The sequence below is a fragment of the Gymnodraco acuticeps genome, unplaced genomic scaffold, assembly GCF_902827175.1.
Source record: "Gymnodraco acuticeps unplaced genomic scaffold, fGymAcu1.1, whole genome shotgun sequence".
Lineage (NCBI taxonomy): Eukaryota > Metazoa > Chordata > Actinopteri > Perciformes > Bathydraconidae > Gymnodraco > Gymnodraco acuticeps.
Genome location: NW_022990495.1, coordinates 32,313 through 58,226, shown reverse-complemented (window position 1 = coordinate 58,226; position 25,914 = coordinate 32,313). Strand labels below are relative to the sequence as shown.

Genomic DNA, 25,914 nt, shown 5'->3' with positions numbered 1-25,914 from the left:
AACTGCATAGTAATACACGCTAAACCTGTGTACAAATACCCTATAAACGGCATAGTAAAACTGCGTACAAATACCAGAAAGACTGCATACTAATACACTCTAAAACCTTTGTACAAATACCAGAAAGACTGCATACTAATACACTCTAAACCTTTGTACAAATACCCCAAAGACTGCATACTAATACACTCTAAAACCTTTGTACAAATACCAGAAAGACTGCATACTAATACACTCTAAACCTTTGTACAAATACCCCAAAGACTGCATACTAATACACTCTAAAACCTTTGTACAAATACCCGAAAAACTGCATACTAATACACGCTAAACCTGTGTACTAATACACACTAAACCTGTGTACAAATACCCCAAAGACTGCATACTAATACACTCTAAAAACCTTTGTACAAATACCCGAAAAACTGCATACTAATACACGCTAAACTTGTGTACTAATACACACTAAACCTGTGTACAAATACCCCAAAGACTGCATACTAATACACTCTAAATCCTTTGTACAAATACCCGAAAAACTGCATACTAATACACGCTAAACCTGTGTACTAATACACGCTAAACCTGTGTACAACTAATAATAATAATAATAATAATATATAATATTTTTATAGCGCCTTTCAGGAAACCCAAGGTCGCTTTACAAGTCGGGTAGGGGAGGGGGGGGGGGGGGGGTAGGGGAAAAAAGGCAGACAGGTTTAACTACCCCCAGAACTGCATCCTGACACTGAAATGAAACCAGACGACAGCACAAAGTCAGTTCTCCTTGTTTATTGTGTTGCTCTGTTCATATCTTTAAAGAGATTATATACACGATGAGTACAGAAGAGTTCTCCAGAACGACACAAAGAGAAAGCGACCGTGAGAAAGACGTGGAAGCTGTGCTGTCTAAACCAAGAGGAGCGCTCTCTGGTCTGAGGAGCAGCTGCAGAGTCTCCAGAAGACAGGAAGCGTCTCAAACAATATCACCCCATTTAAACACACGCTACAATCGCAGTTTGATTACAATAATTTAGCAGATTCTTTTGATTATTTTATGAAAAGATTCCCCGTACAGAAGAGTGGAAAAAAACACACCTTTTATTTTATTTGATCACAATCAATGGATATCTAGCAGACAGCTTGGCATCGCACTGCTCTCTCTCTCACACACAAACTACCTGAAGTAAAGAAGGGGAAGTAGAAAGGGTTAGAAACACCACTCAAGCCTCGCAGATCAGCGTCTCCACGACAACGCGGCTCTCAAAGTGACGGATCTTGTGGCAGTCCAGAGCCTCGCGCTTCTGCATACCTGAGGAAATAAAACAGAACAGCGTGTTAGAGGGGTCTGACTCCATCACCATGTGCTCAGCAGCTACAGGTAGATATGGCACTGAACACCTGAAGTCCCAGGCTCCAGAGTGTTAGAGGGGTCTGACTCCATCACCATGTGCTCAGCAGCTACAGGTAGACATGGCACTGAACACCTGAAGTCCCAGGCTCCAGAGTGTTAGAGGGGTCAGGCTCCATCACCATGTGCTCAGCAGCTACAGGTAGATATGGCACTGAACACCTGAAGTCCCAGGCTCCAGAGTGTTAGAGGGGTCAGGCTCCATCACCATGTGCTCAGCAGCTACAGGAAGACATGGCACTGAACACCTGAAGTCCCAGGCTCCAGAGTGTTAGAGGGGTCAGGCTCCATCACCATGTGCTCAACAGCTACAGGTAGACATGGCACTGAACACCTGAAGTCCCAGGCTCCAGAGTGTTAGAGGGGTCAGGCTCCATCACCATGTGCTCAACAGCTACAGGTAGATATGGCACTGAACACCTGAAGTCCCAGGCTCCAGAGTGTTAGAGGGGTCAGGCTCCATCACCATGTGCTCAACAGCTACAGGTAGATATGGCACTGAACACCTGAAGTCCCAGGCTCCAGAGTGTTAGAGGGGTCAGGCTCCATCACCATGTGCTCAACAGCTACAGGTAGATATGGCACTGAACACCTGAAGTCCCAGGCTCCAGAGTGTTAGAGGGGTCAGGCTCCATCACCATGTGCTCAACAGCTACAGGTAGATATGGCACTGAACACCTGAAGTCCCAGGCTCCAGAGTGTTAGAGGGGTCAGGCTCCATCACCATGTGCTCAACAGCTACAGGTAGATATGGCACTGAACACCTGAAGTCCCAGGCTCCAAAGTGTTAGAGGGGTCAGGCTCCATCACCATGTGCTCAGCAGCTACAGGTAGACATGGCACTGAACACCTGAAGTCCCAGGCTCCAGAGTGTTAGAGGAGTCAGGCTCCATCACCATGTGCTCAACAGCTACAGGTAGACATGGCACTGAACACCTGAAGTCCCAGGCTCCAGAGTGTTAGAGGGGTCAGGCTCCATCACCATGTGCTCAACAGCTACAGGTAGACATGGCACTGAACACCTGAAGTCCCAGGCTCCAGAGTGTTAGAGGGGTCAGGCTCCATCACCATGTGCTCAGCAGCTACAGGTAGACATGGCACTGAACACCTGAAGTCCCAGGCTCCAGAGTGTTAGAGGAGTCAGGCTCCATCACCATGTGCTCAGCAGCTACAGGTAGATATGGGACTGAACACCTGAAGTCCCAGGCTCCAAAGTGTTAGAGGGGTCAGGCTCCATCACCATGTGCTCAACAGCTACAGGTAGACATGGCACTGAACACCTGAAGTCCCAGGCTCCAGAGTGTTAGAGGGGTCAGGCTCCATCACCATGTGCTCAGCAGCTACAGGTAGACATGGCACTGAACACCTGAAGTCCCAGGCTCCAGAGTGTTAGAGGAGTCAGGCTCCATCACCATGTGCTCAGCAGCTACATGTAGACATGGCACTGAACACCTGAAGTCCCAGGCTCCTCCAGCAGATTGTTGCACTTCTCTCTTCGTATATATCTATATATAAAGTTGTTACCACCTGAACCTTTTAACCTGTTAAGCCTGATTTCCAGGTCTCAGGCTCGAAAATGACATTAAGCGCTTTCACACCGGACTACCTTTCCCACTTTAGTTCCAACATAGTTCCGCAAATGTGCGTTCACACCAAAAAAATCTAGAGCTTAGTTCATGAGAACCTTTTCAGTCCCTGCTAGAGAGCACATACTTTCGTGGGAGAAAAAGGTTCCTATTTCTGATTGGCTGGGCGGATTGCAAACCACGCCCCGTAAAACTCCCAAAAAGTTTTGTGAAGCCGCCATTTTATTTTCCTCGCATTAGCATTATTAGCATTAGCCCAGCGCAGAGAGACTAACTTATGGCAACACAAAAAAGAACATGGGAGCGGTGGAGATGAGGAGGTGTCGGCGTTCTGGTGATTTACTCTGAAGGCTTCAGTAGAAGCTGCTGGGACTCCCAGCAGCTTCTACTGAAGCCTTCCCCAACTCCGGGGACTTCCGGCCGGGGACTCCCGGCCGGGGACTCCGGGTGGCAGTATACGCTGTGAAGTGGTTTGCGGCCTGCCAGTAAACCCAAAGCAGAAGAAGAAGAAGTGACGTCAGCGGCTTCATTTGCCTAATCCTCCCCTCAGGGACTTATTCCGGTGTGAACGCGATCTGCTAGGAAAAGTTCCAGGGACTAAAGAGTTCTGAGTACTTGGTGTGAAAGCACCTATTCCCAGAACAAATGACTATATCTTCACTTCTAAAAGGGGTAAATGAATAATCTTTGTTCTCAAAGCAATGATAAACCTGTGAGTTGGATGTAGAACAGTCAGAATCAATATAGAATTTTTTATTTTAAAGTAAATTCAGATTGAACACAGTAAAAAACTGTAAATTATAGTGTCCGTCCAAAAAAAAACATTACATTACTTACTAAAAGCTTTAGGAATCCAAACTACAACATATAATAAGTACCCTGTATCAAGATTGATGCAAAACAAGTGATATTTGACCTTTTTAGACAGATTTAGCAGGTCATTTTCCATTTCTCTGGAACCCATTGGTCGATTTTGATGATTGACATCTCTTTTTAACCGTTAGAGCCAATAGAATCGAGGGGAAGTCCTAAATCCATCTAAACATTACCATTGGGGAGTGAGTGATGCGCACACAGTTTGCTCAAAACCGGAAGCTGGGTTGTGTATATGAAGAGAGAGGTGCAAAAATCAGCCCTAAAACCCAGATATTACTCAGCATTTAATCACTTCTTGGTTCTCTTCAACCTGAGTAGGTTTCTGATTGTTATGATGACATAAGGTCTGTGGTTAACACCAGCCGAGGGGTTTTATTCTACCACATATGTCCCACAGGCCACGACGGGTACTCTGTCCTCTCTATACGGCTAGCAAGCGCTATTATTGCTGAGCGGCGTCTGGTAGTTACTCTAAACCTGTGTACAAATACCCCAAAAACTGCATATACACACTAAACTTCTGTATAAATACCCGTAAAACAGTATACTACAAATAACTACTAACGCCCCATAAACTGCATATTAATACACACTTGTACAAATACACAAAATACACATGTGAGCGGCTTGTGATAGTTACCGTAGATGCGGTCGCGGCGCTGCAGCTTGAAGGTGTCCTTCCCGCGGCAGAGGTTGTAGATGAAGTGTCCCAGCTGCTCCACGTCCTCCAGGCGCTCCGTCACCACCATCTCCTCGTGCATCAGGTATGACTGAGGCAGGTACGTGCCCGCCTGAAACACACCGTCACCAATACAGGAATCAATACAACACGCTCAGAGCTGCGCTCATGATCTGAGGAGCATTTTAATACGTGAACAAATATATATATATAATATACATGTTTTTTTATTTTACATTATTTGCAAAAAGGCTGTTATCAGGTGGAAGATGTTAGCCTAGCTTAGCATAAGGCTGTTAACAGATGGAAGATGTTAGCCTAGCTTAGCATAAGGCTGTTAACAGATGGAAGATGTTAGCCTAGCTTAGCATAAGGCTGTTAACAGATGGAAGATGTTAGCCTAGCTTAACATAAGGCTGTTAACAGATGGAAGTTGTTAGCCTAGCTTAGCATAAGGCTGTTAACAGGTGGAAAATGTTAGCCTAGCTTAGTATAAGGCTGTTAACAGGTGGAAGATGTTAGCCTAGGTTAGAGTGAAGACTGAAAACTGATGGGAATGGTTAGCCTAGCTTAGCATAAGGCTGTTAACAGGTGGAAGATGTTAGCCTAGCTTAGCATAAGGCTGTTAACAGATGGAAAATGTTTGCCTAGCTTAGCATAAGGCTGTTAACAGATGGAAGATGTTAGCCTAGCTTAGCATAAGGCTGTTAACAGATGGAAGATGTTAGCCTAGGTTAGAGTGAAGACTGGAAACTGATGGTTAGCCTAGCTTAGCATAAGGCTGTTAACAGGTGGAAGATGTTAGCCTAGCTTAGCATAAGGCTGTTAACAGATGGAAGATGTTAGCCTAGCTTAGCATAAGGCTGTTAACAGGTGGAAGATGTTAGCCTAGGTTAGAATAAAGACTGGAAACAGGTGGAAATGTTTAGCCAAAGACTGAAAACAGATGGGATGGTTAGCCTAGCTTAGCATACAAGGGCTGAAACAGGTGGACATTGTTAGCCTAGCTTAAAGTAAACTGTTGGAACAGGTGGAAACTGTTAGCCAAGCTTAGCATAAAGAATGAAAACGGACGGGAATTGTTAGCCTAGCTTAGCATTAAGTACTGAACCAGGCGGAAACTGTTAGCCTAGCTTAAAATAAAGTGCTGAACAAGGCGGAAATTGTTAGCTTAAAATAAAGAGTTGGAACAGGTGGCAACTGTTAGCCTAGCTTAGCATAAAGAATGAAAACAGACGGGAATTGTTAGCCTAGCTTAGCATTAAGTGCTGAACCAGGCGGAAAATGTTAGCCTAGCTTGAAATAAAGAGTTGGAACAGGTGGAAACTGTTAGCCTAGCTTAGCATAAAGACTGGAAACTGATGGAAACAGCTAGCCTGGATCCGTCTGAAAGTACCTCTGGAGAAAGAAAGGGAGCCACAGTACGCAATCAAGATAAAATATTATGAAGCTTGACCCCTGATGATGTCACAGAGACACATATCAATGATTAAATATCTCTCTGAGGTGTTTCACCTTAACGTTGATGAGCAGCTCCAGGAAGTCTCGGGGCGGCATCACGACGGAGGTGTTCAGCGGGATCACGTAGCATTTGTTCAGACTCAGGTCCAGGTAGGCCGTGAGTCTCTGACACACAAAACACACAGAGAGAATATTAGTATTTCAAATGCAGTATTTTTCTTTTTAAAATGATCACATGAACCTTGTTTTTGTTAGAATATAAACCGGGCTGATTGTTGAGACATGGTATGCTTTAGGATTTAACTAAAAACGTCTGTTATAATTTGCTTAGGTATTCAACCTTCGACACAGTTCATACTTTTCTCCCTTTACCGTCTCTTTCCGCATGGCATAGTTCTAATGCAGCTTGGGCGCATTGTTGTTGCCAGTCTGTGACCGAGCACAAGCTGACATGAGGTGGTTTACTGTTCAGGGACGCAGGTTCCCTGGAGCACATTCTTTCCTAGTTAGTGAGCTCTAGTTAGATTCAGGGTCCATATTGCTTTAGTCTCACTGATGAAGAATGTTGATTATTACACTCCGAACTAGTTAAAACCTGGAACTACAGAGGAGTTCTTCAGAATTGGTTTGGCGACCGCTGTGTCAGCTCGTGACACACCACCTGTCTCGTCAATTCTCCGGCCGTAACTCAAAATAAACCGTCAGTGTTTGACATCAAAGCTCCAGCTCTCCTCGTGTCTCTGAGTCCTGACTCCATCAAAGCTCCAGCTCTCCTCGTGTCTCTCTGAGTCCTGACTCCATCAGAGCTCCAGCTCTCCTCGTGTCTCTGAGTCCTGACTCCATCAGAGCTCCAGCTCTCCTCGTGTCTCTCTGAGTCCTGACTCCATCAGAGCTCCAGCTCTCCTCGTCTCTCTGAGTCCTGACTCCATCAGAGCTCCAGCTCTCCTCGTCTCTCTGAGTCCTGACTCCATCAGAGCTCCAGCTCTCCTCGTCTCTCTGAGTCCTGACTCCATCAAAGCTCCAGCTCTCCTCGTGTCTCTCTGAGTCCTAACTCCATCAGAGCTCCAGCTCTCCTCGTGTCTCTCTGAGTCCTGACTCCATCAGAGCTCCAGCTCTCCTCGTGTCTCTGAGTCCTGACTCCATCAGAGCTCCAGCTCTCCTCGTGTCTCTGAGTCCTGACTCCATCAGAGCTCCAGCTCTCCTCGTCTCTCTGAGTCCTGACTCCATCAAAGCTCCAGCTCTCCTCGTGTCTCTCTGAGTCCTGACTCCATCAGAGCTCCAGCTCTCCTCGTGTCTCTGAGTCCTGACTCCATCAGAGCTCCAGCTCTCCTCGTGTCTCTGAGTCCTGACTCCATCAAAGCTCCAGCTCTCCTCGTGTCTCTGAGTCCTGACTCCATCAAAGCTCCAGCTCTCCTCGTGTCTCTGAGTCCTGACTCCATTAAAGCTCCAGCTCTCCTCGTGTCTCTCTGAGTCCTGACTCCATCAGAGCTCCAGCTCTCCTCGTCTCTCTGAGTCCTGACTCCATCAAAGCTCCAGCTCTCCTCGTCTCTCTGAGTCCTGACTCCATCAGAGCTCCAGCTCTCCTCGTCTCTCTGAGTCCTGACTCCATCAAAGCTCCAGCTCTCCTCGTCTCTCTGAGTCCTGACTCCGTCAGAGCTCCAGCTCTCCTCGTGTCTCTGAGTCCTGACTCCATCAGAGCTCCAGCTCTCCTCGTCTCTCTGAGTCCTGACTCCATCAAAGCTCCAGCTCTCCTCGTCTCTCTGAGTCCTGACTCCATCAAAGCTCCAGCTCTCCTCGTGTCTCTGAGTCCTGACTCCATCAGAGCTCCAGCTCTCCTCGTCTCTCTGAGTCCTGACTCCATCAGAGCTCCAGCTCTCCTCGTCTCTCTGAGTCCTGACTCCATCAGAGCTCCAGCTCTCCTCGTGTCTCTGAGTCCTGACTCCATCAGAGCTCCAGCTCTCCTCGTGTCTCTGAGTCCTGACTCCATCAGAGCTCCAGCTCTCCTCGTGTCTCTGAGTCCTGACTCCATCAGAGCTCCAGCTCTCCTCGTGTCTCTCTGAGTCCTGACTCCATCAGAGCTCCAGCTCTCCTCGTGTCTCTCTGAGTCCTGACTCCATCAGAGCTCCAGCTCTCCTCGTGTCTCTGAGTCCTGACTCCATCAAAGCTCCAGCTCTCCTCGTGTCTCTCTGAGTCCTGACTCCATCAGAGCTCCAGCTCTCCTCGTGTCTCCGAGTCCTGACTCCATCAGAGCTCCAGCTCTCCTCGTGTCTCTGAGTCCTGACTCCATCAGAGCTCCAGCTCTCCTCGTGTCTCTCTGAGTCCTGACTCCATCAGAGCTCCAGCTCTCCTCGTGTCTCTGAGTCCTGACTCCATCAAAGCTCCAGCTCTCCTTGTGTCTCTCTGAGTCCTGACTCCATCAGAGCTCCAGCTCTCCTCGTGTCTCTGAGTCCTGACTCCATCAGAGCTCCAGCTCTCCTCGTGTCTCTGAGTCCTGACTCCATCAGAGCTCCAGCTCTCCTCGTGTCTCTGAGTCCTGACTCCATCAAAGCTCCAGCTCTCCTCGTGTCTCTGAGTCCTGACTCCATCAGAGCTCCAGCTCTCCTCGTGTCTCTGAGTCCTGACTCCATCAAAGCTCCAGCTCTCCTCGTGTCTCTCTGAGTCCTGACTCCATCAGAGCTCCAGCTCTCCTCGTGTCTCCGAGTCCTGACTCCATCAGAGCTCCAGCTCTCCTCGTGTCTCTGAGTCCTGACTCCATCAGAGCTCCAGCTCTCCTTGTGTCTCTGAGTCCTGACTCCATCAAAGCTCCAGCTCTCCTTGTGTCTCTCTGAGTCCTGACTCCATCAGAGCTCCAGCTCTCCTCGTGTCTCTCTGAGTCCTGACTCCATCAGAGCTCCAGCTCTCCTTGTGTCTCTGAGTCCTGACTCCATCAAAGCTCCAGCTCTCCTTGTGTCTCTCTGAGTCCTGACTCCATCAGAGCTCCAGCTCCCCTCGTGTCTCTGAGTCCTGACTCCATCAGAGCTCCAGCTCTCCTCGTGTCTCTGAGTCCTGACTCCATCAGAGCTCCAGCTCTCCTCGTGTCTCTGAGTCCTGACTCCATCAGAGCTCCAGCTCTCCTCGTGTCTCTGAGTCCTGACTCCATCAGAGCTCCAGCTCTCCTCGTGTCTCCGAGTCCTGACTCCATCAGAGCTCCAGCTCTCCTCGTGTCTCTGAGTCCTGACTCCATCAGAGCTCCAGCTCTCCTCGTGTCTCTCTGAGTCCTGACTCCATCAGAGCTCCAGCTCTCCTCGTGTCTCTCTGAGTCCTGACTCCATCAGAGCTCCAGCTCTCCTCGTGTCTCTCTGAGTCCTGACTCCATCAGAGCTCCAGCTCTCCTCGTGTCTCTGAGTCCTGACTCCATCAAAGCTCCAGCTCTCCTCGTGTCTCTCTGAGTCCTGACTCCATCAGAGCTCCAGCTCTCCTCGTGTCTCTGAGTCCTGACTCCATCAGAGCTCCAGCTCTCCTCGTGTCTCTGAGTCCTGACTCCATCAGAGCTCCAGCTCTCCTCGTGTCTCTCTGAGTCCTGACTCCATCAGAGCTCCAGCTCTCCTCGTGTCTCTGAGTCCTGACTCCATCAAAGCTCCAGCTCTCCTTGTGTCTCTCTGAGTCCTGACTCCATCAGAGCTCCAGCTCTCCTCGTGTCCTCTGTGTCCTGACTCCATCAGAGCTCCAGCTCTCCTCGTGTCTCCTCTGAGTCCTGACTCCATCAGAGCTCCAGCTCTCCTCGTGTCTCTGAGTCCTGACTCCATCAGAGCTCCAGCTCTCCTCGTCTCTCTGAGTCCTGACTCCATCAGAGCTCCAGCTCTCCTCGTGTCTCTGAGTCCTGACTCCATCAGAGCTCCAGCTCTCCTTGTGTCTCTCTGAGTCCTGACTCCATCAAAGCTCCAGCTCTCCTCGTGTCTCTGAGTCCTGACTCCATCAGAGCTCCAGCTCTCCTTGTGTCTCTGAGTCCTGACTCCATCAGAGCTCCAGCTCTCCTCGTGTCTCTCTGAGTCCTGACTCCATCAGAGCTCCAGCTCTCCTCGTGTCTCTCTGAGTCCTGACTCCATCAAAGCTCCAGCTCTCTTCGTGTCTCTGAGTCCTGACTCCATCAGAGCTCCAGCTCTCCTCGTGTCTCTGAGTCCTGACTCCATCAGAGCTCCAGCTCTCCTCGTGTCTCTGAGTCCTGACTCCATCAGAGCTCCAGCTCTCCTCGTGTCTCTGAGTCCTGACTCCATCAGAGCTCCAGCTCTCCGTGTCTCTCTGAGTCCTGACTCCATCAGAGCTCCAGCTCTCCTCGTGTCTCTCTGAGTCCTGACTCCATCAGAGCTCCAGCTCTCCTCGTGTCTCTGAGTCCTGACCTCCATCAAAGCTCCAGCTCTCCTCGTGTCTCTCTGAGTCCTGACTCCATCAGAGCTCCAGCTCTCCTCGTGTCTCTCTGAGTCCTGACTCCATCAGAGCTTCCAGCTCTCCTCGTGTCTCTCTGAGTCCTGACTCCATCAGAACTCCAGCTCTCCTCGTGTCTCTCTGAGTCCTGACTCCATCAGAGCTCCAGCTTTCCTCGTGTCTCTCTGAGTCCTGACTCATCAGAGCTCCAGCTCTCCTCGTGTCTCTCTGAGTCCTGACTCATCAGAGCTCCAGCTCTCCTCGTGTCTCTCTGAGTCCTGACTCCATCAGAGCTCCAGCTCTCCTCGTGTCTCTCTGAGTCCTGACTCCATCAGAGCTCCAGCTCTCCTCGTGTCTCTCTGAGTCCTGACTCTAATTGCTTCAGAAGTTTCCCCCACAACTACTTTAGTCTATTTTTTTATTTACGGGTGTTTTTTGTACAGTTTTACTTCCAACTTCTTGTGTTTAGGTAAATATCTGATTTTATTGTATCTTTTTATCTCACATTCTTTCTTTGATTTCTTGTTTGTATAAATACTTTTTTATTATGGACATTTTATTTTCTACCTTTTTTTAAATATATTTTTTTATATTTCAAAGTATCTTGACCTGCACTATATATGTAATATATACATAAATATGTATTAATATGTGTATATCATGCCAATGATCTACATCCTGTTTTACTAAGTCATAGACAATCAAATGTATTTATCCCAATTTGGGAATTCTTGTTGTTGCAGTATAAAACAAAACAAGGCACATACCAACACATTAAAAGAGTAGAAATAAACCTCTCTACGGAGCCCCTAAGGCAGGGGGGTCAAACTCTATTTCATCGTGGGCCTCGTCAGCATAATGGTTGCACTCAAAGGGCCGGTTATAACTTTAAGACTATATCAAAATACATATATATAAAATAATGTACTATATCTCATGATTGCCTCTGCATTGGATTGTTATGGGATAGGGTAATAACTTCATAAGTAACTACGTCTGAAAGCAGAAGTCTAGGGCAAATAATTGCAAGTCTCTTCAGTGAGTATGTCACAAAATGATTTAAAAAGAAAAGTCAAATTTGAGATGCATTGTGGGACAAGTAGTTTATGGGCAACGTGCTTCTATAAACATATTATATTCTTTGCAAGCCGCATCAAGTGAAGTCGCTGGCCTTGAGTTTGACACCCCTGCTCTAGGGGCTCCGTAGAGAGGGTTATATTTTTATCTCAAAACAGGAATAGAACCAAACCAGAGAGCATGAAAATAAAAATCCCTGTTTCACTCGTATTGCTTTAAGTACTTTAACTCTGACCCGCTCTTTTAAAAGCATGTCTCTATCGGAGATAATCGAGTCTGTATTTGTGAAGAAGTCGTGTTTTGTTTTTCTCGAGGATTAGTCTCACCCTCTGGAAGTCGTGCACGATGTCGGCCGGGTCTCCTAATCCGAACTCGGGCACGGGAACGCTGATCAGCGCCACCTGCTCCGCCTCCAGGACTTCGATCCTCTGCTCCAGGCGCCACAGAGGCATCTTGTGGTGCAGATCCAGCTCCATCTGAAACCAGCTCAACACGTTAGACATCACCCCTGAGGTTATTCAGAGCCTTTGTTCTCCAGCTGGAGGACAAGAAGCTTCACAGACAAGTCTGAACCAGAATGTACCGGTCAAACGGGAAAAACTTAAATATGATCTGTTTATTAGTAGGCATGTAGCTCTTAGTACTTTTAAAATCCAGACTGAAAACTTATCTTTTCGTCGCTGCTGCTTTTGAGTGAGCTGTTCCTATCCACACTGCAGTATGGCTTTTATTCATGTACTCTACACCTGGTGTGTTTATTTTATTATCTTTGCTTTCTAATGCCTGTTTGTGTCCGGTGCCTTGCTCAAGGGCCCCACGGCAGGGGCAGGAGGTGAACTGGGACCTCTCCAAGTAGCAGTCCACACTCAGGTCTGTTCGGGGACTGACGGCTCACAGCCCTACGGACTGAGCCACTGCCGGACTCTAGGAAGGCTATTGTTGCTATTATGTTTCATTGTTTTAGGATACTTCAAATCACACAGGAGTCCTGGCTCATGCAAAAAGAAAATATATATATTTATGATGATCAAAGATTCTCTCTCTTTTTGATCCATTTCTATAAAAACCTGTCTGAAAATGAGCTGATCACATTTTGGCCGCTTGATGTCATAACGATGTTTTGTCTTGTGTAACCATTAGCCAATCAGCAACCAAGGTACCCCCCCCCCCTTATCACCTGAATCTCCTCCTGACCTAGAGCACCATTGAGTTCTTTTTAAACCAATCACCTGTCAGAGGGGCGTGGCCAGCAGCAGCTCATTAGCATTTAAAGCTACAGACACAGAATCAGCACTTTTGGAACAGGGCTGAAACAGAGATTATCTAATGAGTTGTGATAAAAGCTTCTTCGTACCTCATCTTCCTCCTGCATCATGTAGTCTTCCTCACGGTAGTTCATTCCGCACACAAACACCTGCCCATGCTGCGGAGAGACGTTAGAAACACCAGATGAGAAACCACTCATTGAGACATTCGCAGTGTTTTCAAAATAAAGACAAGCAAAAACCGCAGGATTTTATTTTGTGAAATATCATTTTCATATTGCACTAAACTCAGGCTGGTGTTAACCTTCAAATGATTGTTCTAGTGTTGCAACCATTGGACATAGAGAGCACAAGATAAATATATGTATTATTACTGTGGGCAATTTGTGTGAAATCCAAATGATCCAGAGTCCACTAAAACATCGACCCAAAAGTAATCAAATGATCCCAGAGTACGAATACAGCCACTCGCTGGTTACGACTCAATGTGTTTATCCTGAGACTGTGCTGAATAACCCCCATAGACACTCCTAAATAAACTATTGTCCACATAAGCTAATGTGCTAATTTCCCAACATATGCAGGTTAGCATCCGGCAGTTTCTATGCGCTGCCGTCCCGTACTGTACCTTTCTATCAGAACACTTTGGGCTCTCAACATTTCATACTTTACAACAACACTGAGCTGGCAGATAGACGACCGATACGTTTCCATAGAGCGGTGCAGGGACGAGTCCTAAAACCCGGAAGTGAGTCAGCATGTCTCCACTTCCTGTTCCCTGGTCTCAGAGCCAATGGGATCTCTCCATAGGGTTTAGGAAGATAGCTGGAAATAAGGTCTGTGGTTGAGACTCATTGAAGAGACGGATCAGGTTTTGTTCTAGGACATTAAACCATCAGCACTGGTGATTTCTGAAGAGTGGACGTGTCTGAGAAACTATGGTTGTTACCAAGTGGCTGAATAGGACTACAGAAGTCGTGGAGGCCGTTGTACGTCATTACGCCGAACACGTAAACACTCCTCTGAGTTAGTTTCTGTTCTGCTTGAAAGCAAGTCCCTGCCTCCTGCAGACTGTTCAAACAAACGCTTCAACTCGTTCCATCTAGAATCTGTGTGTTTGAATCTGGATCTGAAGTCGGCGTGACGTTGAAGTCGTGCTGCTGTAGTTCCTTTATAGCATAACGTTAGCATGTTGCTTCTGGCCATTAGAGTTATGATTAGAACATTATAAAAGTAGACATGTGGAGATGATCCTGAACAAAACGTGCATTTATCAAACAGCTTCGTTTCCCACAGACCATGTTTCCAGCTATTTTCCAAAATCACATTGCTTTGTTGTCGAGGGAAGCAGCAGCTTCCTTCAGGGTAAATACGTCATCCCTGCACCGCTCTATTTACCTGGTCTTCCAGCTCAGCTATGGATGGGTGTCTCACCTCCAGGATGTAGTAGCGGTACAGATAGGCTCCGCCCACAACGACCCCCGACAGCATGAGGGCCAAACCAAGACACATGCAGCAGCACCAGGCGCGAGACGCAGGGCGAATCAGGGGGGCGGCCTCCACATCCTGAGGGAGAGGAGGAGGAGGGGATGTATTATAATCACGTCCACAAAAAAGTCAAATGTACGTTTTGTTCAAAAGGCAGTTTATGTAAAATAGTCCACACTTGAAGGGGAGGAAGAGGAGGAGGAAGAGGATGAGATGAAGGAGGAGGAAGACATGTATTATATTCAAGATAAGTGATGCATCGATTTGACATTTTTCAGCCGATGCCGTGTTTACTGTAACAATTGTGTCGATGTTTTGCTGTAACTTGTAAAGGAACAGTAGGATATCAGCCTATCCCTTTACGAGAGAGAGAGGATAAGATACTGTGAGTGAGCGTAGTGAGTTTCTGGAAGTTAACGGGAGTTTAACAAAGTCACAAATATAAACAACGGCCTCCCAACTCTTTAGATGCAATTGCTACCTTTTAGTGTCGTCTTTCAGCAGCATAGTCAAATCAATCCAAACATGTAACGGAGCATTACTTGGTCAGGTTTAAGAAAAGATTGCAGAAAGTATCATTTTAGACTAAAACAAGTTAACATTCCCTTTAGGTTTCACGGGGCAACCTGTTCAGTTTGGACGCAACGACAAAGGGTTTATTTTGTCATCTTTCATGACATCATTCATCCGTCCAAAGAAAGCGTATTTAAGCCCCGTCACGATCAGAAGTGTCGGAGCTGGTCATCTCGGAGGCTTTGATGAATCTTCAGGAGGATCCTCTGACACTCAGGATCAATGTGAGGATCTGGGTTTCAACTGTCAGGAGATCAATGGACTCTGAACTATAACCGTGAGCAGAGTTGCAGAAACTCCAGATCTTCATCAAATGCAGATCTGACCTCCCTCTGAGGCACACTGCCTTTGGACCATCAACATTTTGGTTCACGGCCATCAAGCACTGGAACACTCTTCCAGCTGAACTTAAAACCTGAACTGACTTTAACTCGTTTTCCTATGGTGCAAAGAATGATATTAAGCAACCAGTCATGCCAACATGAATTACACTGTAATCTGAGTGTTTTTAAGTTGAACTGTATCGTCATACTATATCGTAGATATTTTATTTAAGTGTATTTGAAGTGTACTAAGTGTTATGTTCGTAACCTGAATTTAAATCAGGCTTTGTAATTATTTGAGTGACCGAGATCATGTAAGTGTACTTCAAGTGTACTATGTATTAATGTATTGAGCTACTTAAATCAGGTTTGAAATGGTTTGACTGATAGAGATCATGCAATGCTATTATGTGTGTATTGATTGTTATGAACCTGTCTGAGGAGCACAGATTTAATGAGCTATTAGCTACAATCTGGCATCTCTGCTCTTGGCTGAGATTCATGTTTTTGTATGCATGGTCCTTCTATAAATGAATACAAAATACAAATACAAAACCACAACTAACTGCATTGAATGTAGGATTGAATTGACCCATCTTGAGAACACTCTCTTAACGAGGTGATGTCCTGCAGAATCACAGAATGCTTCTCCTGACACCAGCAGCAGTTTGTCATTGAAGCGATGTGAGAAAATGCAGCTTGAGAAAGGCCACTCAGCATTTTATAAAACCCCTCAGCTACAGGAGGAAATGTGAGGGCTGACCTGATGTTTGATTCAACAGAAAACAACAGACAAAAAGTCCCCAATGTTGATGAAGCAGAGAAGAGGAAGTGAGGGAGAATATTTTAAAATGCTCGCCATGCAGAAACATTTCCTGATCGCCATCTTAGGCAAATGAAAAGAGGAAGTGAAGGCACAATAAACAGAAGAATAATAAATGTGGCCATTTTAAAGTTCAGGTGTATATCAGTATGTAGTGTCTCTACTTTAAAGAGTCCTCTCCTGCTGATGTTCAGGTGTATATCAGTATGTAGTGTCTCTACTTTAAAGAGTCCTCTCCTGCTGATGTTCAGGTGTATATCAGTATGTAGTGTCTCTACTTTAAAGAGTCCTCTCCTGCTGATGTTCAGGTGTATATCAGTATGTAGTGTCTCTACTTTAAAGAGTCCTCTCCTGCTGATGTTCAGGTGTATATCAGTATGTAGTGTCTCTACTTTAAAGAGTCCTCTCCTGCTGATGATCAGGTGTATATCAGTATGTAGTGTCTCTACTTTAAAGAGTCCTCTCCTGCTGATGTTCAGGTGTATATCAGTATGTAGTGTCTCTACTTTAAAGAGTCCTCTCCTGCTGATGTTCAGGTGTATATCAGTGTGTAGTGTCCCTACTTTAAAGAGTCCTCTCCTGCTGATGTTCAGGTGTATATCAGTGTGTAGTGTCTCTACTTTAAAGAGTCCTCTCCTGCTGATGTTCAGGTGTATATCAGTATGTAGTCTCTCTACTTTAAAGAGTGCTCTCCTGCTGATGTTCAGGTGTATATCAGTATGTAGTGTCTCTACTTTAAAGAGTCCTCTCCTGCTGATGTTCAGGTGTATATCAGTATGTAGTGTCTCTACTTTAAAGAGTGCTCTCCTGCTGATGTTCAGGTGTATATCAGTATGTAGTGTCTCTACTTTAAAGAGTCCTCTCCTGCTGATGTTCAGGTGTATATCAGTATGTAGTGTCTCTACTTTAAAGAGTCCTCTCCTGCTGATGTTCAGGGTATATCAGTATGCAGTGTCTCTACTTTAAAGAGTCCTCTCCTGCTGATGTTCAGGTGTATATCAGTATGTAGTGTCTCTACTTTAAAGAGTTCCTCTCCTGCTGATGTTCAGGTGTATATCAGTATGTAGTGTCTCTACTTTAAAGAGTCCTCTCCTGCTGATGTTCAGGTGTATATCAGTATGTAGTGTCTCTACTTTAAAGAGTCCTCTCCTGCTGATGTTCAGGTGTATATCAGTATGTTAGTGTCTCTACTTTAAAGAGTCCTCTCCTGCTGATGTTCAGGTGTATATCAGTATGTAGTGTCTCTACTTTAAAGAGTCCTCTCCTGCTGATGTTCAGGTGTATATCAGTATGTAGTGTCTCTACTTTAAAGAGTCCTCTCCTGCTGATGTTCAGGTGTATATCAGTATGTAGTGTCTCTACTTTAAAGAGTCCTCTCCTGCTGATGTTCAGGTGTATATCAGTATGTATTGTCTCTACTTTAAAGAGTGCTCTCCTGCTGATGTTCAGATGTATATCAGTATGTAGTGTCTCTACTTTAAAGAGTCCTCTCCTGCTGATGTTCAGGTGTATATCAGTATGTAGTGTCTCTACTTTAAAGAGTCCTCTCCTGCTGATGTTCAGGTGTATATCAGTATGTAGTGTCTCTACTTTAAAGAGTCCTCTCCTGCTGATGTTCAGGTGTATATCAGTATGTAGTGTCTCTACTTTAAAGAGTCCTCTCCTGCTGATGTTCAGGTGTATATCAGTATGTATTGTCTCTACTTTAAGAGTGCCTCTCCTGCTGATGTTCAGATGTATATCAGTATGTAGTGTCTCTACTTTAAAGAGTCCTCTCCTGCTGATGTTCAGGTGTATATCAGTATGTAGTGTCTCTACTTTAAAGAGTCCTCTCCTGCTGATGTTCAGGTGTATATCAGTATGTAGTGTCTCTACTTTAAAGAGTCCTCTCCTGCTGATGTTCAGGTGTATATCAGTATGTAGTGTCTCTACTTTAAAGAGTCCTCTCCTGCTGATGTTCAGGTGTATATCAGTATGTATTGTCTCTACTTTAAAGAGTCCTCTCCTGCTGATGTTCAGGTGTATATCAGTATGTAGTGTCTCTACTTTGAAGAGTCCTCTCCTGTTGATGTTCAGGTGTATATCAGTATGTAGTGTCTCTACTTTAAAGAGTCCTCTCCTGCTGATGTTCAGGTGTATATCAGTATGTAGTGTCTGTACTTTAAAGAGTCCTCTCCTGCTGATGTTCAGGTGTATATCAGTATGTAGTGTCTGTACTTTAAAGAGTCCTCTCCTGCTGATGTTCAGGTGTATATCAGTAGTGTCTCTACTTTAAAGAGTCCTCTCCTGCTGATGTTCAGGTGTATATCAGTATGTAGTGTCTCTACTTTAAAGAGTCCTCTCCTGCTGATGTTCAGGTGTATATCAGTATGTAGTGTCTCTACTTTAAAGAGTCCTCTCCTGCTGATGTTCAGGTGTATATCAGTATGTAGTGTCTCTACTTTAAAGAGTCCTCTCCTGCTGATGTTCAGGTGTATATCAGTATGTAGTGTCTCTACTTTAAAGAGTCCTCTCCTGCTGATGTTCAGGTGTATATGAGTGTGTAGTGTCTCTACTTTAAAGAGTCCTCTCCTGCTGATGTTCAGGTGTATATCAGTATGTATTGTCTCTACTTTAAAGAGTCCTCTCCTGCTGATGTTCAGGTGTATATCATTATGTAGTGTCTCTACTTTAAAGAGTCCTCTCCTGCTGATGTTCAGGTGTATATCAGTATGTAGTGTCTGTACTTTAAAGAGTCCTCTCCTGCTGATGTTCAGGTGTATATCAGTATGTAGTGTCTCTACTTTAAAGAGTCCTCTCCTGCTGATGTTCAGGTGTATATCAGTATGTAGTGTCTGTACTTTAAAGAGTCCTCTCCTGCTGATGTTCAGGTGTATATCAGTATGTAGTGTCTCTACTTTAAAGAGTCCTCTCCTGCTGATGTTCAGGTGTATCTCAGTATGTAGTGACTCTACTTTAAAGAGTCCTCTCCTGCTGATGTTCAGGTGTATATCAGTATGTAGTGTCTGTACTTTAAAGTGTCCTCTCCTGCTGATGTTCAGGTGAATATCAGTATGTAGTGTCTACTTTAAAGAGTCCTCTCCTGCTGATGTTCAGGTGTATATCAGTATGTAGTGTCTCTACTTTAAAGAGTCCTCTCCTGCTGATGTTCAGGTGTATATCAGTATTTAGTGTCTCTACTTTAAAGAGTCCTCTCCTGCTGATGTTCAGGTGTATATCAGTATGTAGTGTCTCTACTTTAAAGAGTCCTCTCCTGCTGATGTTCAGGTGTATATCAGTATGTAGTGTCTCTACTTTAAAGAGTCCTCTCCTGCTGATGTTCAGGTGTATATCAGTATGTAGTGTCTCTACTTTAAAGAGTCCTCTCCTGCTGATGTTCAGGTGTATATCAGTATGTAGTGTCTCTACTTTAAAGAGTCCTCTCCTGCTGATGTTCAGGTGTATATCAGTATGTAGTGTCTATACTTTAAAGAGTCCTCTCCTGCTGCTGATGTTCAGGTGTATATCAGTATGTAGTGTCTCTACTTTAAAGAGTCCTCTCCTGCTGATGTTCAGGTGTATATCAGTATGTAGTGTCTCTACTTTAAAGAGTCCTCTCCTGCTGATGTTCAGGTGTATATCAGTATGTAGTGTCTCTACTTTAAAGAGTCCTCTCCTGCTGATGTGCAGGTGTATATCAGTATGTAGTGTCTCTACTTTAAAGAGTCCTCTCCTGCTGATGTTCAGGTGTATATCAGTATGTAGTGTCTCTACTTTAAAGAGTCCTCTCCTGCTGATGTTCAGGTGTATATCAGTATGTAGTGTCTCTACTTTAAAGAGTCCTCTCCTGCTGATGTTCAGGTGTATATCAGTATGCAGTGTCTCTACTTTAAAGAGTCCTCTCCTGCTGATGTTCAGGACTATATCAGTATGTAGTGTCTCTACTTTAAAGAGTCCTCTCCTGCTGATGTTCAGGTGTATATCAGTATATAGTGTCTCTACTTTAAAGAGTCCTCTCCTGCTGATGTTCAGGTGTATATCAGTATGTAGTGTCTCTACTTTAAAGAGTCCTCTCCTGCTGATGTTCAGGTGTATATCAGTATGTAGTGTCTCTACTTTAAAGAGTCCTCTCCTGCTGATGTTCAGGTGTATATCAGTATGTATGTGTCTCTACTTTAAAGAGTCCTCTCCTGCTGATGTTCAGGTGTATATCAGTATGTAGTGTCTCTACTTTAAAGAGTCCTCTCCTGCTGATGTTCAGGTGTATATCAGTATGTAGTGTCTCTACTTTAAAGAGTCCTCTCCTGCTGATGTTCAGGTGTATATCAGTATGTAGTGTCTCTACTTTAAAGAGTCCTCTCCTGCTGATGTTCAGGTGTATATCAGTATGTAGTGTCTCTACTTTAAAGAGTTCTCTCCTGCTGATGTTCAGGTGTATATCAGTATGTAGTGTCTCTACTTTAAAGAGTCCTCTCCTGCTGATGTTCAGGTGTATATCAGTATGTAGTGTCTCTACTTTAAAGAGTCCTCTCCTGCTGATGTTCAGGTGTATATCAGTATGTGGTGTCTCTACTTTAAAGAGTCCTCTCCTGCTGATGTTCAGGTGTATATCAGTATATAGTGTCTCTACTTTAAAGAGTCCTCTCCTGCTGATGTTCAGGTGTATATCAGTATGTAGTGTCTCTACTTTAAAGAGTCCTCTCCTGCTGATGTTCAGGTGTATATCAGTATGTAGTGTCTCTACTTTAAAGAGTCCTCTCCTGCTGATGTTCAGGTGTATATCAGTATGTATGTGTCTCTACTTAAAGAGTCCTCTCCTGCTGATGTTCAGGTGTATATCAGTATGTAGTGTCTCTACTTTAAAGAGTCCTCTCCTGCTGATGTTCAGGTGTATATCAGTATGTAGTGTCTCTACTTTAAAGAGTCCTCTCCTGCTGATGTTCAGGTGTATATCAGTATGTAGTGTCTCTACTTTAAAGAGTCCTCTCCTGCTGATGTTCAGGTGTATATCAGTATGTGGTGTCTCTACTTTAAAGAGTCCTCTCCTGCTGATGTTCAGGCGTATATCAGTATGTAGTGTCTCTACTTTAAAGAGTCCTCTCCTGCTGATGTTCAGGTGTATATCAGTATGTAGTGTCTCTACTTTAAAGAGTCCTCTCCTGCTGATGTTCAGGTGTATATCAGTATGTGGTGTCTCTACTTTAAAGAGTCCTCTCCTGCTGATGTTCAGGTGTATATCAGTATGTGGTGTCTCTACTTTAAAGAGTCCTCTCCTGCTGATGTTCAGGTGTATATCAGTATGTAGTGTCTCTACTTTAAAGAGTCCTCTCCTGCTGATGTTCAGGTGTATATCAGTATGTAGTGTCTCTACTTTAAAGAGTCCTCTCCTGCTGATGTTCAGGTGTATATCAGTATGTAGTGTCTCTACTTTAAAGAGTCCTCTCCTGCTGATGTTCAGGTGTATATCAGTATGTAGTGTCTCTACTTTAAAGAGTCCTCTCCTGCTGATATTCAGGTTTATATCAGTATGTAGTGTCTCTACTTTAAAGAGTCCTCTCCTGCTGATGTTCAGGTGTATATCAGTATGTAGTGTCTCTACTTTAAAGAGTCCTCTCCTGCTGATGTTCAGGTGTATATCAGTATGTGGTGTCTCTACTTTAAAGAGTCCTCTCCTGCTGATGTTCAGGTGTATATCAGTATGTAGTGTCTCTACTTTAAAGAGTCCTCTCCTGCTGATGTTCAGGTGTATATCAGTATGTAGTGTCTCTACTTTAAAGAGTCCTCTCCTGCTGATGTTCAGGTGTATATCAGTATGTAGTGTCTCTACTTTAAAGAGTCCTCTCCTGCTGATGTTCAGGTGTATATCAGTATGTAGTGTCTCTACTTTAAAGAGTTCTCTCCTGCTGATGTTCAGGTGTATATCAGTATGTAGTGTCTCTACTTTAAAGAGTCCTCTCCTGCTGATGTTCAGGTGTATATCAGTATGTAGTGTCTCTACTTTAAAGAGTCCTCTCCTGCTGATGTTCAGGTGTATATCAGTATGTGGTGTCTCTACTTTAAAGAGTCCTCTCCTGCTGATGTTCAGGTGTATATCAGTATGTGGTGTCTCTACTTTAAAGAGTCCTCTCCTGCTGATGTTCAGGTGTATATCAGTATGTAGTGTCTCTACTTTAAAGAGTCTCCACTACAGGAGAGGGCTCAAAAAGCAACAGGGCCCCTTTAAGAAATGTACAAATAAAACATTACACATTATGTATCTCATCACCTAGTCTGATCCTCCTAAATGTTATTGATTATGAGAGTTTAATGATCATTGAACTTTTCCCCTGTTTGACTTTCATAAAAACAAGAGGGTTCTTCGTGTTTCACAACAGCGTCATAAATCAAGTCCCAACAGGTCTAAAAACCAGCATTTCATAACTCCAACACACACACACACACATATACACACACCCTCACGTGTCTACACAGTGAAGTATGGCAACAACAAGATGATTATTTGTGTGGATGATGAAGCTTAAACTAAATAATATTCCCATTACTGATACAAAGAAGTTAATGCAAATGTAAAAATAAGTGTTTTAAAAAGAGGAAAATATCTCAAAATGTCCCATTGTTGTTTGTTTTTGAGGACACACACACACGAAACACTGGTCTCAGGTGAGTCCTCAGTGTCCAGAACAAATTCATTTCACTGAAACTCCATCCTCTGAATATGTGAAGGCAGAGGAACCCGACACACTGAATAACACAGTTTAGTGAGATATTCAGGGGACATGTACAAATCATTTGAATTTTATAAGAGAATCGCGATTATCGTCTTGCGATATTAAATAGGCAAATTAACTCAAACACGTCATGTTACAATTATTTTGCTGCTTGCTACAAAAGGAAAACATATGCGGCTCTCATGTCAGGGGTTCTTGAGTGAGTGACAGCAAACCACCAATCACCATCAGATCTCCAAAGCAAACAGACCCGGAGATCAAAGGTAGAAACACTAACCGAGCTAGCTCAGCTTGTTGCTCTGATAACTTAAGATCCAGACGTCCGTGACTAAAAGCCTTCATCCGGTTAAATATAGTTTAAAAAATACCAATTGTATCATTAAAGTTCAAGAAAGGATGGTTTGCGGGGGAAAAAAAACGGTATTTTCTTCAATTCCTGTATGTTTTCATATCGCAATATATATCGCAGGGGGGAAACAAATCGCAATGTCAGTTTTTTCCAATATCGTGCAGTCCTAGTCTCTGTGTGTGAACTGAGTGAAGGGCGTCTGGGTCGGGGGGTTTAGAGGGGTCGAGGTTGTTTATTAATATCTTCTTCTTGAGTTTTAGCGTCACTGCAGGAGCTGCTAAATCACCCCGGCTGAGTCTCTCTCTCTGAGCGATTTAAAGTAATCCTCTCCCTCTCTCTGCAGCCGATCAGATGACACACAGCGAGAGGAACAACCAGAAGAAGAAGAAGAAGAAGAGATAATCCAGATCATTACCGTAGAAAACTCTGTAATCTCGTGCAGCAAGAGGCAGACGTCTGGGAGGGAAACTCCATATGTTTGACCCAGGCTTTCATTTGGTAGGAAGACCTCGTTACAAAACAAAGCCTATTGTTGAAATGTGTGCAGATTTAAAAAAGAGGAACCACTTCCTGTTTGAGGGTCCTGCCAATTCAGCTTCCTACATTTACACAATTCATTGCAATTTAATAGATAGTAAATCGCCAGAAGCGCCGACACCTCCTCATCACTCCACCGCTCCCATGTTTTCTTTTGTGTTGCCATAAGTTAGTCTCTCTCCGTTGGTGCGCTGGGCTAATGCTAATAATGCTAATGCGAGCAAATAAAATGGCGGCTTCACAAAACATTGCAGAGTTTTACGGGCCGTGGTTTGCAATTCGCCCAGTCAATCAGAAATTGGAATCTTTTCCTCCCCAGGAAAGTACCTGCTCTCTGGGTGTTTCTCAATGTCGAGGACGCTTCCTTGGTGGGACGTGTCCTTCCGAGTCAGGTCCATCAGAAGCTAGGCAAGAATCCTTCCTGGCATTCGGAGAACGAAGAATGGAACAGGCTAGCAAGTGTGCAGGTGTGCGTCATATGAGAGGCCCCGCCTTACATTTTCCGTCAAAGATTTGGGAAATTGGTCCGTGCGCAAAGCATTGTGGGGATTTTAAGACCGCAGAGTCTACACATGTGCAGCCTCAACATTTCCCGCAACGAAGTACGCCGGCCTCGGTAGAATTCCAAGGATCCTGGACATTGGAACAGTCCTTCGGCGGCACTCGATGACGTAGCATCCTTGAAATAGTGGCTCTGGAGCAGCCTTCCTCGACATTGAGAAACACCCTCTAGCAGAGACTGAAAAGGGGTGGAAAGGTTCTCATGAACTAAGTTCTAGTTCCAGATCTTTTTGGTGTGAACGCAAAATCCCAAGAACTATCGGAACTATTCCTGGGAAAAGTACTCCGGTGTGAAAGCGCCTCTTGAGATAAATGAGATCTTGTATTTAGCTGGGAAAACTTATTTTGAACTATATTTGACCAGAATCAGGGAATTTGTAACCAAAAAAAGCCAGAAATGCTTTAGACCAGTGGTCACCAACCTTTTTAAGCCCAAGATCACCGACCTCGGCCTAGGTGAAAGGCGAGATCTACCTATTGCAGAATTAAGTGAAAAAGACGGCCCAGGCAGTGCTTCCAATTTGAGGCCTTTTATAGGCTAATTGCATCTGAATTACTGTTACGATGAAGGCTCCATAATCAGCTCACGGCATATAGAGAGGGGGTAAAGTGCTATTTTTTTATGAGTGGGGACGGACCTCACCTCCTCTAGGGGGGACCTCACCTCCTCTAGGGGGGTCCGGTATTTCGGTGATACCGGTATGCACCCCTAAGCATGAGGGCGTTAATGTGGCTTTTATGGCCCCGCCCACTTTAGGGTGAAAATACTGCATTAGAGCGAGCAGAAAATAAAAGTGTCTTCATGTCTTAAAGCTGCCGAGTCATATTTCGCATCTCAAACAACAAATAAATCCAGAGTCACGGTTTCTTTACTTCCTCTTCAGAAAAAAGGAGTAAAAGAAACGCTCAGTTTCAGCATCAGCCTGTTGACTAACTGAGTCATTATGTGGTCGATAAATTATCAGAAAACTGCAATAAGTGTCTTGTTTTAAATGTATTCAATGTTCTCCAGACTGAGAAAATGCAACTAGACAAAGCGTGGCATTTTATTTAGAAAAATGACTCAACCACTACCAAATACATTCCTTACACTGTTAATGTATATATAATATCCTGCTTTATATCTTGTTACTGCAAACATGTATATTTTCTACTTTTTTAAGGCTATTTTATTTCTATTTGAGATGTTTACTTTTTGGATTGTTTATTTCTACTCTTTTAATTTCTCTAATGTTCAATGCCTTGTTGTTTATGCTGCTGGAACGCAAACCTTTCCCAATTTGGAATCAATAAAGCTCTTCTTATCTGATCTTAATGATATGCAATGGACTAGTTGCCTGGGACACTTAAACCCAAGTCATCAGTAATGTATGAGTGTGTGCACCAGCTGCGCTCTGGTGTCACGTGTTTCCACCAGTTGACCCGATTTAAAAAAGGAGAAAGTATCGTGTGTTCGCACTTATACAAATAATTCAGTGTTTTCAGTCTGAATAAATATTCCTTCCTGAGTTCACAGCAAACTGTGAATAAATCCCCCTCTGAATGCATTACTGCTGCTATAAAAACACGTTTACACTTCAGGCATCTCAACGACGCTGATCAGACTATTACAAGTTATTAATAAACTCTAAATACTTTCAAATCCAGACTGAAAACGTATCTTTTTGTCGCTGCTTTTGAGTGAGCTGTTCATATCCACACTGCAGTATAACTTTCATTCATGTATTCGGTGACACTTTATATTAAGGTACACAAATTCACCATCAACTGGCTGTTCATTAACATGCGTATTAGCAG

At 44.4% G+C, this 25,914-nt stretch overlaps 1 protein-coding gene across 1 annotated transcript in view; it reads right to left on the bottom strand.

Moving 5' to 3' along the window:
• Positions 1-776: 776 nt before the first annotated feature.
• The window catches only part of LOC117552837 (integral membrane protein 2B-like), a gene marked incomplete at its 5' end in the record, with an annotated part of 42,852 nt that continues 17,714 nt past the window's right edge, over positions 777-25,914 (bottom strand). The window contains 6 exon segments of the mRNA XM_034226501.1: positions 777-1,312; positions 4,514-4,664; positions 6,068-6,178; positions 11,818-11,967; positions 12,846-12,914; positions 14,155-14,322. Of these exon segments, the coding sequence (XP_034082392.1) occupies positions 1,224-1,312; positions 4,514-4,664; positions 6,068-6,178; positions 11,818-11,967; positions 12,846-12,914; positions 14,155-14,322 (738 nt within the window).